Here is an 18,631-nt window from a genome sequence, read left to right on the forward strand (position 1 = left end):
CTCTTCTGTCTAATGGCTCCGAGGGCAGAGGGTTCCAGAGCCGAGGTATCACTTCACATTAGTAGTTCCCCTCAGGAGCTGGTACAGAGCAGAAACTGAGCTAAAACAAAAGTGAATATTGGACAATTAAGTGTTGGAACCACATAATGAGGATGCTGCAAAATGTTAGACAGGAAATATCAGTAAATATCTGCTTTTGCAATGTAATGTCCGCTCATAGCAACAACAGCATGGTTTAGTTTTCCTGAGCCACTCGCAGCATTTGTTGTAAACAAATCAATTGATATAGCTTTGAAGTTAAATAGATTTAGGTGGAAGTACTGAAGCAGACATGTATAAGAAGAGGAAGCACGTCAGATTCTGCATTCTGCTGGCCTTTCTCATACACTGATGTTGTGACTCTGCCAGTCTTTTTTTCAAGGAAACCTTTGATTAATAACTTTTCCTTTAATTACTTTGGGCCTGTTACAATTTTCCATCTTCCAGGTTGGTCTCTTGTCTCCCCTCTTCTTGTCTCCTCTCTCTGTGTGAATGGTGTCCTTGTCTCCTCTTCCTCTGTGTGAATGTGTCCTTGTCTCTTTGTCTTTTTTGTGAATAGTGTCCGTATCTCTTCTCCTTTGGTGTGAGTGGTTCCCCCTTGTCTCCTCTCCCTTGTCTCCTCTCCCTCTGTGTGAATAGTGTCCTTGTCTCTTCATCCTCTGTGCTGATGACATCTATTGCATGTCTGTCCATCCTGGAGGAGAGCCCCCTCCCTTCCGTTGTTCTTGAGGTTTCCTTCAATTTTTCCCAATTAAGGTTGTTTTTCCCTTATACAAATCTCAGGTCTCAGGTTACAGTATACAGATTGTAAAGCTTTTATTTTGTGATTTTTAAATAGAACAGACTAATCAATAGCATCATCCAATCCAAAGCTTTAAATGTCAGGAGACAGTGTTGGTGTTTTGTGTCAGAGTGAACTAGCCTCTCAGTCTCTCAAATAAGGGGAGGAATTGAACACGCAAACTTTCACGACTTTGCCATTTTCCTATTTATATACTTTACTATCCCAGTAGTTACTACACAGAGGGAGGAAGCACTGAGTGATTGGTATCCAGTCGATTTGAAGTCATTGAGAACTTTCCGATTATGGCCAGCAGATGGCGGACTCACTCCAACCTGAGAGTCTTTGAGCGTGCTGGTTATGGATGCATGTGTTTGAGCTCCAGATTGTGGTCTATTTGTTTAGCTCATTACCAGCCTAAATCCCAGTCCAATTACCTGCGGATAAACAGGAGCAGAGGTGGTGATATGCTGTAATGCTGTAATTTGACTGATTATCCCTAACTTTGCCAATAAATGATGGGGAGTGAATTTTTTTTTTATTCTCATTTAAGCAAAAATGCAAAGATTTAACAGATGGAGCTTATTTATTAATAACATGGGTTAATTTATTGTTGTGTTTGGTTTCAATATATCACTGAAAAATATTTAGGTGAAGAGGATAAAGGGGCCTGAGATGTGAAGGAACTGATGGGGCCCGCGGACATCTTTATTCATGGTCATGTTCATCTAACTTTTTTTTTTTTTTTTCAAATTATGACTCAAACCATGTCACTGGGATAAGATAATTCCACTTCCCCTTGGTCTCTCTCTACCAGGGACCTGGAGAAATTAGCTTCAGGCCCAGTATCATAAAGTGTAAGAGAAGAGGTAGATTAATGCTATAATATAAAATAATTGGCACATGAAATTAATGGGAAAAAAGTAGCATTTATAGAAAATTACAATTTAAGGACTAAATGATGGACTGAAATACTTGTTAATTATGATTTTTTTGCAGCATATCAAATCAAAATGATACTGTTGGTCCCTGCAGGGACATCATAGGGACGAGGTAAGAGAAGAGCTGAAACCATTAATCCAATAATCAATTAGCTGATCTACAGCAAGCAGCAGCAATTATCTTAATCCCATCATTATCCTGATACCAGACTATAGTCTTAGATTTATTTCTATATCTTTATATGGTGAAATTACATAAGTGTTGTCTCTCCCTGGTTTTAAAGGTTTATTACAGTAAAGTAATGCAAATTTCCGAACTCACCAGACTGGCCTACTTTTTCTAATACTTACCTTTACCCACTCAGTCACTATATCTACAGTACTCATGATTATTTATCAAAAATCTCAGTGTTAATATTTTATTCAAGGGTTAGGGTTACCAGTAGTAATCCCTACATGTAGTAGCAAGTTTTAAGGTTTTACATAAAAAATATATTATCAGTTAATGAGATGTGACACAATATCACAGATTATAAGAAACAAACAGTACATAAAGTAGATCCAATAGCCTATTCTTGACTTAAAGCAGCTTCAACATAAACATTATACATTGATGATTGCATTCGATAAATAAAACTGATTCCCTCCTCTCTTGATAACACTGACGTAATTAAATTCCTTTTACTTTTGATACTTACAGTACAGTGTTCTGCTTATACTACTGCACTTCTACATAATGTGTGTGTAAAAGTGTAAAAAAGTCCTGCAAAGTGTAAAATATCTTGTTTTAACCTTAAGGTTTTGTTGCTGGATAATCAAGATGGATTCTCGCCTCATTGTATTGGTGGCAATGAGGTGAAGGCAGGGCTGCCCAACGTGGGGCCTCCGGGCCAAAGCTGGACCTCTGGAAGGTTAGATCTGGCCCGCCAGATGTTTAAAGTGACAACAAGGTTAAAATGACTTCGAAAAATTATAAACTGCTAATGATGTTTTATTTTTTTGCAAAGTAAAAATGTTCTTTCAGTATGTGTGAACCCTAATTATTAATTATTTTTAATAATCTGAGCATGGTAGACACACAGGAGACAATTAAGGGAACTTGGGATCATAGTATCATTTTGGATCTTAACAATACTGTTTGTTTGATTTGGGCCTAAAGATTTTAGGTTTGGCTCTCCACGGGAAGACGTTTGGGCAGCCTGGCTTCAAATGATCATGTCGGACGATAAAAATGACAAGAAAACATATGTGATCAGTACAGAATGAATTAATGTGTGGAAGAGTAATATTTGACATTTCCTGGGAACCATATCAAAAGTGTGTTTTCGGGGTGGCGGGGTTGCAGAGGCGGATTAAAGGTGTAAAGGGCTCTTGACCTCACAAACCGCCGTGATTTCTGTTGCTGTGAATGAGCCGAGCGGAGCCGCGCGGCAGCTCTCGGTCCTCCCTCTCTCCCTCTCTCCTCATTGTACACACACACACACAGAGAGAGAGAGAGAGAGAGAGAGAGAGAGAGGAGGGGGGAGGAAACAGATCTCTCCACGACGCTCCACCGGTGCACCACGGGGTGCGCATTCAAACTGACCAGCGCGTCTCTGTCACAGCGCAGACAGCGTCCTCTCTCCACATCCATCACCGAGCAGCCTCCTCGCAGCTGACCGCTGGAGCCGGTAGGTTCACTCCTCACTCTTCATCTCTTCATCTTCTAGGTGCATTTATGCAGAGGTGTCTTGTTATGCATCACAGAGCAGAGCACAGATTTGCATTAAACCCGCGCGGCGGTGCGTATTCCCGGGTTAATGTCGGTCTCCGGACCCTCACGTGAACATGCTGTTTTCCTCGTGTGATTGCGGGCTTCTGTGGTCGCTTGAGCAGTCCGGGTTTTAATAAAGCCACGCATTCACGTCCCCGAATATAACCCTTTCCAGCGGGGCTCGCGGGAACGCTTTAACGTTAGATCAGATTTCAGTAGCACCGCATCCAAAGGACAAAGTCTCCAAGTGCAGTGCAGGCTGGAGAGGCTCACTACAGAGTTTGTGCAGCCTATGGGACCAAAGTTTGATTAGAGTTCAGTTATACAGAGCAAGTGCTGAGGAACCGTCTGAACTTCTCTAAAATGTGCATGAAGCTGATAATTCACAGGGATGCTCTCATAATTTAGCTGAAAGGATGTAATTTCTGATTTTAATTAAGGTTATACATTATGCCTGTGAACTGGTTAATTGAAACAAACGTGTGTGTGAGTGAATTAAAGGTGAATTAAGTGTATTTAAACAGGCATTTAGATATAAAAGTAAATGGAATAATACAGAGAGAAATATTTGATGTACCAAAAAACATCTGTTCTCTTTCCATAATCTTTCCATCCTGATGGAATCTGTGTTATGTTCATTGTTTAGATGGAATTTTCCTCTAGGATAGGTTCTCATCCTATTTCACAGAGCTACGGCTCCAATCAGACCATCGCGCACACTGTTAAGACTATGCATTAAACAAATAGTGAAATACAGTGCCACCCTCAGATGCTTTTTAATTTTCTGTGTGTCCATATGTAGCAGAAAACGAGCAATTAAGCAGAGGAGATTGCCACAAAGTGTGATATGACGGATGCATTTTCAATATGAGAACGTGCCCAAGCGGAGAGAGCATCAATCAGACAGCCGCTCTTCTGTTTCTGCAGATATTGCCAACATATTGTACAGTACAGCGCAGAGCTCTCTTCTGTTCCATCCTCATTGGATTCCTAAGAGCCCATACGATCCAGGGCCCCCTATATGGAGCCTCTGTGAGACCTGACTGTGAGTAACATGTCTTGTTGTAGAGACGGACTCAGTCATGTCAGTCGAAGAGCTCCACAAAGTTAAACACTGCTGTTTATTAAGTGTAGTGTCTTGACCAACAGTTCATTTTATTGTGGCCATGATCACTGCTGCCTGTTAGAGTGTTGCACTGTGGCTGAACAATATGAAAAAAACTAAAACAATCCATAATCCCAATTATTTGGACGGATACTGCAATATGACTTGTGATTTTAGTGGGAATGGTAATTTTTGCATTTCATTTCCATTATAATAAAACAATAGTGGGCTGGAGTCTGTATTGAAATTAGCATGTCCCGTCACGTCTGGAGAATATAACATCATTTATAATAGTATGTTGTGATAGATTCTAACTTTATCAAAAATTAGCAGCTCCTGCGAGTTGGTCATTGCACCTGGTCATATTGTGATTTGGATAATAAGTAATGGTTGAGCCCAAGATTGCACAATAGAAAACATTATATTAGATAAACATTTCTATGATTTTTAAAACAAATTCCTGGAACTGAAAAAAAAACCTATCTAAACAAATAAAGCAATCATTCTGATTCTGATTCTTCAACTGAGTTCTTTTTCTAACTAAAAGTCACAACCACAGGTGCAAATCTTAAAAAATCAATTCATTGGGTTTCTTCTTAATCTACACCTTTCACCTGTATGTGATTTTGTAAAGCTGTCATTCCTGGATACGTGCAGAGAGCACTCACAACACGACGCCAGAGGAAAACTGCTCAAAGAAATGGCTTTCCAAAAAAGCTGATTCTATAGACTAACTATAGACTTTTAAACTCCTCTGAGGAATTCACAGAAAACCACCAGACAATGTTTTTTGGCCAGCGCCATAAGTCCTGCATGCCTGAAGAAAGGACCGATGCCTGTGAATGTATTAAATAGACTGTGTAGACTCGAGCGCGTTGAAGCTCTTTGTCATTCGTTCTTTCAGACGAGTATAGTATCGCTGCAAATAACCCTTAAAGGAATGAAACTAAGGTTCTGTTGTTGCATTTTTATTTCACAAAATATAATGTTCTGACAGACATAAAACTTTACACGAACTTGAAATATATATATTTTTAATGAATATTATTATTTTTTATAACACTAATATGGTAGAATTCAATACCATAGACAAGCAAATATACATGGTGTGATAACCAGCACCACAGTATACCATGAAACCGCTGCCATTTTCTATTTTGTAATGCATGATAAGAATTACTGATATTTACAACAATACAGCACATCGTTAGTTTGACTCTCCAGAGGTAAAATAAGTAAATTAAAGGGACAATTATACATGTAGTAGCAAATCATTAAGATAATCAGATGGCTATTGTTTTCTATACAATAACAGTTCAAGTGAAAGTATGCACCCGGGTATGCCATCACGCACACTGGTAGGTTGGATTTTTAGTCACCTTTGACCTGGGTGGTTGATGTTAAGTGTACCATCCATGGCTAATTTACCCAGTTAATATGTTTTGTTGTGTCATCTCTTGAGGAATCTAAATAGCATAGAACCACAGTAACATTTGTCCATTTCCTTTGACCACAAGCATGCGTTTGAACTTGGACTGCTGAAGGGGCTCAGTGTGCTTTAAAGGAACCAGGATGAAAGAGATGTCATGCGGCTGCTTTTAAAAGAAAACGTTTTAATACCTGTTCTAAGTGGCCACACTCGAAGTTGGGGCAAAAGTCTGCTGTCCCTTTTCTCTCTCCAAGAATTCTTTGCCTTTTTTGTGTAGTCTTGACACAATGAAACATACAAATGGGGAACACTTCTCCACAGATGGATTATTGAATCGGCCTGCTGGGCATACTGAGACATTTACACCAACACAGTGGCTCTTGGTGCCTCATTAATTAGGGCCTGAGCACCGACTGGAGAAGTCGGTGAAAATGTACGTATTTAATGGGTTTTACCCACATGTAGGAAATATGGTACACATATGTATCACATGTGTGTGTATATATATATATATATATATATATATATATATATATATTATAATATTCATTTCATGATATTAATTTTAATTTTAATACCAATTTTATGAGATTTTTTTAAATTGAACACTAACAAGCTGTCTATATATCACACATTTCAGGTGCAATTTTCAGTTTTCTATCTTACATGCACCAAACAAACAGATAACCTGTTACAGATATACTGTTAGAATGTGTATACTTTACACCATAACCACCCTGAAGCGTCTCCAAGCTCCTCTTTTTTTTTTCAAAGTGCATCTGAGCCCACAGCAGTAAGGTGGGTGAACACACCACACAAGTTGTTAAATGGGGTACGTCCATGTGTCACAGAGATCTAAGATAGTTTCCATTTTGGATTTAGATCCAAATAGCTAGATTTGCTTAACTCCAATGCTAACAAATCTCTTACTGAATCATTTGACTGTCCTTGCCCTTTTTAATTCGCACTGTGAAAACCAGTCAGGTAACATAAGCATCTGGCCCATTGTGTCCATCATTTCATACTGATTGATTGACAAAAATCCCCCAGGTAGCTCACCTAGTAAAACGCGTACCATGTCCCTCCCGGAGAGGCCTGGATTGGATTACAACTTGTCTCCTTCTCCTCTGTCGGTCCTGTCTAACTTCAGCTGTCACTATCTAAGTAAAGCAGAACATTCTGAAAAAAAAATATTATCAAAAATCTTTAGGTCAAAAATTCTTCCCAACTGTACGCATAGGGTCCAGTGTGAATTATCTGACAGATATAAGAAATAGAACATTTTACGTAGCAGGTCAAAAGGAATAAAATCAGGATCGAGAGTGGACAGTGGGTGCTCGTCTGTCTGTGAGCTGAAGCTTCAGTTGTCCTGTGTCTCCTTCATAATCTAGAAAACTGCATTCGGGCCCATGGTGTTAGAATCTCACAGCATCTGCTAATGCATCTTTCTGTCTCACACTGGCAGTGCCACTGTCACATCCACGACAGCAGAAACACATTTAAATAAACATGCACAGGCCTGCACACACATCCACCTGTGTGCGCGCAGAACACACACATGAAATGTATGCGCGCCTGAAACACATCCACAGAGCATGCTGGGATTTGCCCGTGACAAACAACCGTGGTGTGAAGTGTGAAGTGTGTATCTGTCACGTCAGTGTACTGTCAGCGTGTGAGGTTGCAGTGAATGAAGAATCGAGATGGCGCACCGACATCACACGGTGGTCCAGGCGGACTTCGCCAAAAACGCCTGTCCCCAAATTATCAACTCCGTCTCTCAGCATCCCCGTCATCTCAGCACCTCACTGCAGCTCAGCTCGCTCCCAGCAGTCGGCAGAGCCTCCGAAAATGAACCACACAGCCAAATCCAATCTTACTGGGCGACACACACACATGCAGGCCTCACACAACAGGCACTGAAAAGATTTTATCAATTAATTTTATTATCCTATATCTCTGGAGCAAAAGAAAAAAAAAATCAAATGAAGAGATCATACTGGATGTAACAGCATATACGGCGGAGGTTACAACAAACAAATAACAGAAACTAAAGAACATTTGAAAAAACAAAACACTCAAGCTCCCTTCGTACAATTTGCACCCTGATTATCATTCTGCGTAACATTCGTTTTTCAATTAGCTTCCTATTCAAGGTGACAATGTTGTGCTTAGGTTGCTTGTGCTGCAGTAGCTGCTTGGGATGCAGCACTCGCCCGTAAGCTTTTAAAAACGCCGCAGTTCTGTCATGTAATGGAATGTATCGCCAACAAATGGTCCAGCACACTGGTGTTTTTACACCATTCCAAAATCAAGGTTTTCAACGCCTTTGCATTTAAATACCCAGTTTTCCTCTGTGTGTGTCATGTTTTTGTTGGATGTGCCACTAAAAAACATGCATATAAAATGGATCTACTTATTAGAGTAGTTATCGTATGGATTTGATATGTTGATGATTGAGATCTTTTCTTTTTGAAATGGTTTATTTTAATGCTTGTGTATAACAGTTTATTTTACTCTTCTGATTTGTATAGTTTATAGCAACATTAGGTCTTAATGGTGTATGATGTAAACCTTCTTGGTTCATCCTAAATGTAAATCTATTATCAATATTATTGATGTTACGGACCCTATTTAGCAGACTGGGACATATTTGTCATTGTCCATAAACATCAGTGATGCCACCGTTGTTCAGCCTTGTGGGGGAGCAGACTGAATTTTGGAAACCACAGTGTTGCCTGATTCATCCGTATTTACGAGCTGTTGTTATACTGTTACTTTAACGGCATTCTCGCTGCAGGATCACTGTTGTTTTCTGCTCAGCCTTGTTTAGTTTTTGTCGTGAACTAAAAGCATTACACAAATAACTCTAAAGTTAACAAGGGGTGTGTACTGATACCAGTCAGTTCCATGGAGTAAGATTGTTAGTTGTAGCCCTGCATTGATAAGTATTAGTAATGGTCAATATTATTGAAGAAAAAGTACCAAATACTAATTCCAGCTCCTCAATTCTGACGATTCTCTGCTTTTCTTTGTCTTCTGTGGTGGTAAAGATATCAGCCTAGGCTTTAGGAAATGTTGATCAACATTTTATACTATCTTCTGTCTTCTGATTAATTAATTATTTAAGATGATCTGCAGATATATCGTCAATGAAAAATAATTGTTATTTGCAGCCTTACCCAATTTGGCAACATGCAACCAATGTTTGAACATCCTTTTCCTTACAGCCATGCCTGAGCACCCTTTTGAAAACCAATGTGAAATCACATTAAAACATGGAAACATGAAAGTAATTGCGGTCAGACCCAAATAATTATTCATAATCAGAGGTCTTGGCACCTGTTCTGTCTAATATTTTATAAATTAGTGCCAGGAAATTGTGTAAAATGCCCATCAAAAGTGTCCACAACACGAGGGGCTCTAGCTTATGCTCGCCTCTAAAATATTAGAGAGCAAGTGTCTTTGCTAGTTTCAGACTGACGCAGTTATCATCTTCACACCCAGTGCCCACGTTGTGTAAATAGCAAATGTACTTGTGCCCACCTGTTCCTGCTCCCCTGGGCGTGTTGGACTTAAAAAAGGGTGAAGTCAGGCGCGCTGATGGAGGATTGCTATCTTGAGGCGGCAGAACGCGACAGCACCACAGACCAACAAAAAGCTGGTCTAAAGTCAAAGGTGCAGTCTGTTTCCTGATATTTAAAGGACGCATTAGATGCTCCTACACAGACGTGTTCACACCGCTCGTACACATCATATGATTAGAGAGGCTGCTTTCAGTTATTTTAAACATTTGCATGCACACAGTAATGTCAGTGTAACAGATATTTAAGCAGGAAAACTAAAAGCTGTGTAAACTGTCCAAAAGATACAAAAGAACAACTTTTCTGAAATACAAATGTCACGGTAAACTTTATTATCACACAAGTGGGAAATTCATTTGGTCACCATATACTGTATAGCATTAAAAATCCTGTTTAGACAGGATCTCAGGGTTTATCAGGACAGCTGCTTTACGCCAAACTATTTTACTTTATGAATCTGGATGGCATGTGTGACCTTTCGATATGTAGAAGAGCACAGAACATTAACATGATGTGCATGTTAATGTACAGATACACGTATTGTTCCTGCTGCTGGAGGATTGCTGCAGGTGATGTCATTAATATTTTCCTCATTAAGGACGTATTTCACCCTCTCATCCCACCGTTAGTGATCAGGATGATACTTTTATGACCCGTCCCGTCTGATCCACGGACTGAGATCCACACACACACAGAGGGACAGCAGCGCTCCTCCTCCTCCTCCTCAGTTAAATATTAGAATATTTTTTCATATGCATCCAAACAGAATTGTTGATGGGACAGATGATTGTGAAATGGCGGGGCAGAGGGTCCAGCAGCCGACGACCACATCTCTGATCAACGAAGACGAGTGCTACTGTTTAATATATTTGACTTAACTACTAACTAACTCAAACTATGTCAGTCAGCTGATCCTTTTTACCACTTCTGTGAATTCCCATCTACACCACATCATACCTCTTCATGTCAGGTCTGCTCTGTTATGTTCCTCTCAGGTGCAGAGAAGCCGCAGAGAAGAAGAAGAGGGAGGAAGTGATGTTCTCTCCTCAGCTCACTGTGACTGTCAGCTCAGCGAGGATTTGAGTCTGTCAGGACGCCTCTCCTCACGCCAGGACCATCCATCCCACTATTCTAAAGCAGAAAACCATAAGCAGCTAAACTTCCTGACCTGACGCCTCGTTCTGCTCCAGTCGTCTACTTCCGTCCACAGTGTCATGGCCTTTACCCTCTCAGAGATAATGGCTGCAAGAAGGCAGCAGTCACAGGCTCAGTCACACTCACAGCGAGGCAGCAGGGCGGCGGTGGAGGTGGACGAGTACAGCACGAACCCCACTCAGGCCTTTACCTTCTACAACATCAACCAGGGACGCTTCCAGCCGCCACATGTCCACATGTGAGTAAATAGAAGAAACACACATATAGAGATCCATATACAGGGTGTTACATTTTCTTTTCTTTTCTTTTTTCTTTTACACTTCTTGTCTTTTTTAGTATTTATGACATTTAATGAGTTTTTATTTTGCATTTAAGGAGTAGCTCACTGTTAAAATCTAGTTGTTGCTTCTTTCATAAAGAGAGATGACAAAATTAACATCTATCTCATGTCTGTGAAGAACAGAGCTGGAGTCAGTGCATGGTGAGCCTAGCTTAGCATAAAGACTCGGGGAAACAGCTAGCCTGGCTGCGTCTAAAGTTAATATCACACCTACCATTACTGTACATCTAAAGCTCACAAACACATTGTACGTAATTTATTTAATCTGTACACAAGCAGAAATGTAAAAATGTGTGGGTAGTTGCATGTTGGAGCTGTTTCATAAGAAACAGTTTATTCATCAGCCCAGTACATCTGCACAGTATCTCCGTCAGTACTGCTGGTTTTCAGATTTTGGCTTTGGTTTCTACAGGCATGATAGGCAGTAACAGACATGGCAACCTCACTGGAATGAAAAGACTTCAGGAGGCTGGCTGTTGTTCCCCAAAATTTGGTTCCCACATGTAAACAAGACACACCATACAGATGAGTCAGCTTTACAGGTGTTTGTAGGTGAATTGTTAAACTTTGGAGAGAGCCAGGCTCTCTGTTTACCCTGTCTGCTATCTTTATGCTAAGCTAACCCTAACCATCTCCCGATTCCAGCTACTAAACATACAGATTTGAGATTAGTATCAATCATCTCATCTTACTTTCATGAAGAAAGCAAATGAGAGTATTTCTCAAAATTATGAACTATTCCTTTAAACCAACTACAAGGAACTTTTAACTGGTTATGAAACAGTCTCAATTTAGTACTAATGCCTCTATGTGAGACAATCAAAGAGAAGACTGGCTGTTTCTGTCCCTGGGTCGGATTGCGACTTATTCGGGTTGGATTAGTAACTTCCAGTCTGAGGAAAGAAACTGCTCTGTAGTCTGGTGGTACGGCACCATCACACAGTTTACTTTGTTTCACCATCATCATCTTTTGTCCACAGGGGCTGAAAAATCTCAGTTCCTTGTAGTTGCTTTAAGTGAAGCAGCATTTTAATCAGCTGAGTCAGGGATCAGACGGAAGAAGAGGCCTTAATGTCAAAGGGTCAAGTCTTTAAACTAAAAATCCTGAATATTTTGTGTTTGAGAAACATCAAATAAGAGTAGAAAAGCTTTTTTTAAATGAATGCGTTGCCTTCAGTACGTGTCTGCTGACTTTTAAAGCCGTTCAGAGGAAGTTTTGTAAAAGTTGCATAATTTGCGGCAGTTCGTTTCTGGACTCCTGGGCATCTCGTCATGCCTTAGCCCATAACATGAAAATTAAAACTTTAAATTTTAGCATTTTACCTTAAAAGGTGCAGGTGGAAACCCAAGATCTCAGCAAGAAACAGGATACCTCAGACCAACACAACATTAGAAAAGATTAACTGACACAGACTTTTAATTTTCCTGTGTTATATTTTATTATATTTTAATGTTTCTGGTCTGGTCCTGTGTTAATTTGCTGTGGCTGCTATTTTGCTGTTTTTACAAACTCAACAAATCCTCTGTGGTTACCTGCTGTTTTAATAAATTCAGCATACTGTGTATTTCCTCAGCACTAATTCTATCACTTCAAGAAGAGTCATGTCATACTCACCACTCTGCTGCTTTGAGTATATAGGAAATACTGTGCTCGATCATAAATACATTGGAACTACTTCTACTTTGCTCTTCTTCCAATCAGTGTTCAGCCACTGTTGACTTAACACTTACTAGAGGGATAGGCTATGCCCTTTGAGCCACTGGAAGGCTTTTAATGTGAAGATTCCCCTCAGAGTTAAATTGCTATGACGTGAGCATGTATGTGAATCAAGATTAAGCTTCTAGTACTATTGTTGGCACAAAGTAGGGGATTCTGGCACAACCTCAATCAGGAAGGAGGAAGTGGAGGAAGTGTCCAAAGACAGTGGTTTGACAACCCAATGACCAGAATAAATGTTGACAATGTACTATATGTTTATGCAAACCACATATATGTTGAAACTTTACATTTCTTTCTGTTGCAACTTAATGTTTCTTTAGGTTCAATTTTCAATTTGATATTATGCCATGCTAATGGTCTTGTTGGATTTAGGCACAAAACCATTTGGTGGTTCCATGAGTCTCCATGAATCTTAATGTTATATTGAACGATACGCCAACCATGGTTAGCACGTTTTTTTCCAAATTGGCTTTGTGTCTGTGTCTGTCCTGTAGTGAGAGTGGGTTGGTGTGTAAATGGCCAATCACTGTTAGTATGCAAAGACGTAATTACACTGGAGGTGGCGCTGAATGGTTAGAATCACAGTGAACATGGCGGATAGTACGGCGAGCGCAGTAGAGAGGCAACAGTTTGAGGAAGCACCGGAATCTTTCAAATCTTCGGTGTGGGGCCATTTTGGTTTTGGTTTTGAATACAACAATGAGGGAACACACACAGTGGACAGAAAAGTTACTGTCTGCAAGCACTGCTAGACTTGTGTCACATGAGTGGAACACTTCAAACACGAGCACGAATCTCAACACCACCACTCAGCAATAACACTGTGCGGAAGCAGGAAGGCTGAGCAGGTAACGCTGTCACTGAAACAGCAGTCTCTCTCTGATGCCTTCAGACAAACCTATCCTACCAGTTCAGAAAAACACAAAAAGATCACCAGTGCAGTGGGGACGCTCATTGCTAAAAGACTTGCAGCCCTCTTCGGTGGTGAGAGATGTGGGTTTTCATCACCAAATGAAAACAGCTGATCCACGTTACATTGTCCCCACTGGTACATTTTTTAGCAGCCAAGTTATTCCCGACCTTTTTGAAAAGACACCAAAGTCATAAAAGACTAATTGGCTAAAACACAGAGTCTTGGCTGCATTAAATGAAATGAAAATAAATACAGGAATATCTAGACAACTGTTATTGTATATCACATCCTGAATATAGTGAATTATGTTTACCTAAAATAGCCTAAGCTATTTTTGAATGTATGTTTCTCTCAGATTATATATAGGCAGCTGTGAGCTGTCAGGACAAAAGCAGACTTTTACTTTTGAAATTCGTATTCTTTTATTATACCAGTAGTCAAGGCAAGGAGGCACTTTTCACATTTAAACAGTTTTTATTTTTATATAGGTTTATTTATTTGACATTATACCATACAGCGGAAATGTTTAATGGTTTTTGGTGTTGCTAATAAGCAAAATAAAGAGAGAATCTTCTATTCCTCACACAAAAAAACGTGTACAGAACCAAACCGAAACTGTGATCCAAAAACCAAGGAACATATCGAATTGTGGGCTAACCACATTGCTCTATACTTAATATTGGAATTGAAACATTTTCATGAACTTTAATTAGTTTATGACTCACACCGGTTGTCCTACATGCATGTGTATCTTCTTTCCCACTTCCCCTCGTCTTTTTCTCTCTCTTGTGGTGGGTTGAAGAGGAGGAGGAGGAGGAGGCAGTGCTGGGTGTTATCGTACCTGGAGGAGAGCTCACTAAAGTGGGCCACAGTTATTCACCAGCTCCCCTCTTCCCCCTGGAGACCTCATGAATCTGCACACTCTCTGGAAATCCCGCAGGACTCTCCTTTTCTATATCTGCGCTTTATTCTTTTTGTATCTCTGCACATTTCTCTTTCTGTCTCTCTCAGCGCCGCGCTTTTATTGTGGCCTCTCGCTCTCGCTATGTCTCTTGTTTCCTCCTCTGATTCAGTCTGTGGGGATGATTCAAACCTCTTTCATTGTCAGGATCTTACCACAGAGACTTTGCATACAGCGCTGGTTCTCTTTCTTGTGTTTTGCTTAAGAGTACCAACAGCAGCGGTGACCTCTTTTCCCTTCCTCTCTCATTTAACTTTCCTTAACTTTCTTATCTTCTGTTCTTCAGGGTGGACCCAATGCCCCACGACACCCCCAAGCCACCAGGCTACACCCGCTTTGTGTGCATCTCGGACACTCACTCCCGAACCGACGCCATCCAGATGCCGTATGGGGACGTGTTCATCCACGCTGGAGACTTCACTGAGCTGGGACTGCCCTCCGAGGTCAAGAAGTTCAACGACTGGCTAGGTAAGCATCTCTGAAAGTTGTGGCTCTGGATCCAGAGCAGGTCAGGGGCCTATTTTCTGTAACTGGGTCCCTGTGTTAATAAGACCAGGGGCAATGCCAGGCTAAATTTACTCACTGCGGGTGCAATGATGAAAGTTTTGAAGAAAACTTTTAACAGGGATGGATTCTTTGAAGTTCTCAGAATCTCAGGGCTACAATAAGCTCACTTTTATTAGACTGTTTTCATTATTTAAAGGTTTTACACATTTAGCACATAGACTGCAAATTAAAAATCTACTTTTGCTGTTCTGTTGATCCCTTTCTCAAGTATGCCATACATTTTTAAATTGATTTCCTTGCGTACTGAATAGAATAGAATAGTCTTTTCTTCCTTTTTGGTTGAGTTCAAGGAGGCTCTGAAACATCAGATATTTGGAATTGACTTGTGCGCAGCAATTTTTTAAATGTAAGAAGCAGCACGATTTCAGTCTGCTTATTGTTTGTCTTCTGTGTTCAATTTTCTGACAACAGAGCTCATGAATGCAGCGCTTTGTGGCCGCTGATTCTCTGGTCCTTGAGGAGTTCCTTGAACATACCACAAAGGAGAGATTTTAAAAAATGTTTTCTGTTCAGAACTACACTTCCACACAATGATAACTTTGACAAAACAGTTGACTGAATGTTCATTGTGATGGACAGCAAGTCTCTGCAAGTTTATTTCCATAGCCTGCCGACATGAATAGAAACCAAAGGCCGACTTTGAGGAAAGAAAAAAATCAACCATTGAGACTGATGCTGCGCTTTGTAAAACAAACCAAAGTGACTTAAAGACAGCATATACGTGATTATTGTTAAACATGCAAACCCGTAGTACGGTCCTCTGAGTGTGATGTGGTGCGGCGTGAGTCTGGTTTGTGTTACACTCCTCTCAGCTCTGACAGACTGCCGCAATGTCCCAGTTCATATCTGTGTAGTCTAACACTGACAGCCCGCTTCTCAGTGGAAACAGCAGGAACAAACCACTGAGACAAACCAGGCAAGAAAAGTTCATTTTTAAGGTTTTTGAAAGCCATAGAGATCCTCAAACAATCTAGAATTTACATTCAATAATTTATGCTTTTCCGTCATCGGCTATTGAATGTATTAACATTAAAAGCCTCTCCAGACAGTTTTCTTTGTTAGGGCCAGTTTATGGTTGCAAACTAAGCATGTCCATGGAGGTCTGTGTGCACCCCTCTGCCGTGTGTTGTCTGCACTGTGACTTAACACACTACATGCAGACCGACAAGGCATGTGCCTCAAAAGCAAACTGGACTTCATGCACTGCACGTCTGGACCATATTCGCCATACTTCTTAGTATTAGTATTAGTACTAATTCTACTTATTAGTTCTGTTGTATTCTGGTGCCCATGTGTGGAACGCGTCCGTGTATACATAATCTGTTGTTCCTGGAACATCAAAATTATCTAAACTGACCATTCACGTTTTTTTAATGTCACTGCTTTGTGACACATGCAAAAAGACTAGAAAATGCATTTGGGCTAGTAAAAGAATTTCTGTTACCTGAATGATGAATGGTAAATGCCATTTGTATAGCAATTTTCCAGTATACCCACTACTCATTGCACTTAACACTTATCACATTTACACATTGACACACTGATGTCAAGAGGCTGCCATGCAAGGTGCTGACCTGCTCATCATGAGCGTTAAAGCACTTCCTAACCAAAGCGTCCGACAATATTTCTATGCCCAGCCATTCACACACACACTGATGGAACAGTGCCATTGGGAGCATTTTGCGTATCTTGCCCAAAGGTAGTTCAGTGTGCAGCCAAGGGATCAGGGGACCAACCCACTGACCCTCCAACTTGTGGGTGACCCCCTCTAGCTGCTGAGCCTAACCCTAAAGTATTTTTCTTTTTGCCTAAACCTAATCAAACAGCGACAAAAAAAACAAAAATAAGACGTAAAACAATGATTTAACTCTAAAAAATAATAAGTGCAGTACAACAATATGGTCTAAATGGGACACAAACCATCGTCGGTTGACAAATATGCAACTAATCCGTGTCCGTATTGACGTTTGATCAAAGCTTTTCTGGCAGGCTCTGCCTTTACCGTATGGGATGCACATTGCTTACCCACGAACAAGCTGTTCACAGGAAACAATGCATGTATGTACTGAACGTGAAGAGAAAAGCAGATATGTGCAATGCAGAAAACAAGAACCAATGCAGGTGTAACTTTCCTTGCTCAGTTGTCAGGATAACTCCGCTGACATCCCTTCTGACATCTCAAATGTCATGGCAACAAGTCATCGCCAGATCCATGAAATATTAGAAAACTCCATCTACCAAAGAAGACAGAGAGATGCAAGTGATGAAAAGTATACTGAATCGCTTGATGTGACATAAATGAGCATTGAAGAGTAGCAGTAGCACATTAAAATGATTCTGGTTTATTTCTGCAAATATAAAAAGCGAGGTATTTAGTTCTGCAAAGACATTTCTACAGTTCATTTGCGCCATTTCCTTTTTTTAAGCAGAAGTGTAAGAGCTTTACTGAGCCCAGTCTTGTCTTCTTTGACTTTTTGCATCACTAGCTTCCACTGGAAGCATCTTATCTCATACTGAGTTTGGAGCAAGTGTAAGTCTTATCATTGCTACGTGATATCTGTAGAAAACCGGAATGAAGTGACCTCGTACGAAGCGACAGAAAAACTGTTGAATTGGTGAATCTACAACAGTTGGAGCGAGCGGAGAGACCCTGCTATCATCGCTATCATCGTCATTGTCGCTGGCGTCACGAACACCGGCACGAACCTCACCGGGAACGGCAGAAGCCTGTTTGCGGGTGCAAGGGCCTTTGTGTGTTTGTCTCTCTGAGGGGAGAGGAGAGGGGGGAGATAAGGAGAGAACTTGTTGTCCTTCCCCTCCTCACACACACACACGCGCGAGCTGCAGGGAGCGTGCGCTGCAAATCCGCTAGCCCGCACTCCAGCGGCGAGAGAGGCAACGGGAGAGACGGGAAAGAAAAGATAAACCGAGCCAAGCGCGCCTGCTGCTGCCTCTGAAGTCACTCTCTCCTCTCTCCATCCCTTCCTCCCCTCCTCCCGTTATTTCCTTCTCCCCTGCAATTCTGCCATCTCTTCCTTTTCCTCTTGTATAAATATTTATAATGTGGTTATTCCTATTCTTTCTCTCTCTTTCATTCCCTCCTGCTCCACATCTCTGTCACACACACACACTGTCTTATTCGGTAGATGAATGTAACTCCTGCTGTTCAGTGTGTGCCGAGCAGATTTACAGGGAGATCAGGTTTAATGTATTCATTTCGGAGGAGTCTGTACAAACTAAGCCTCGGTCAGGTAACTTTATCTGCTCCCAAACTTTCTACTCTTTTATCTTTCCTCTGGTGGAGTCGCTTCTTAGTCTTTCCTTTATTTTCCTATAATACTCA

At 40.8% G+C, this 18,631-nt stretch overlaps 1 protein-coding gene across 1 annotated transcript in view; it reads left to right on the top strand.

Annotated features, from left to right (window-relative positions):
- The first annotated feature begins 3,280 nt into the window (after positions 1-3,280).
- The window catches only part of mpped1 (metallophosphoesterase domain containing 1), a 103,017-nt gene continuing 87,666 nt past the window's right edge, over positions 3,281-18,631 (top strand). The window contains exons 1-3 of the mRNA XM_084346294.1: positions 3,281-3,431; positions 10,628-11,025; positions 15,008-15,189. Coding sequence (XP_084202420.1) covers positions 10,847-11,025; positions 15,008-15,189 — 361 coding nt within the window. The 5' untranslated portion in view covers positions 3,281-3,431; positions 10,628-10,846. The remainder of the gene's footprint in view (positions 3,432-10,627; positions 11,026-15,007; positions 15,190-18,631) is intronic.

This window comes from Pagrus pagrus (assembly GCF_965226575.1).
Source record: "Pagrus pagrus genome assembly, chromosome: 23".
NCBI lineage: Eukaryota > Metazoa > Chordata > Actinopteri > Spariformes > Sparidae > Pagrus > Pagrus pagrus.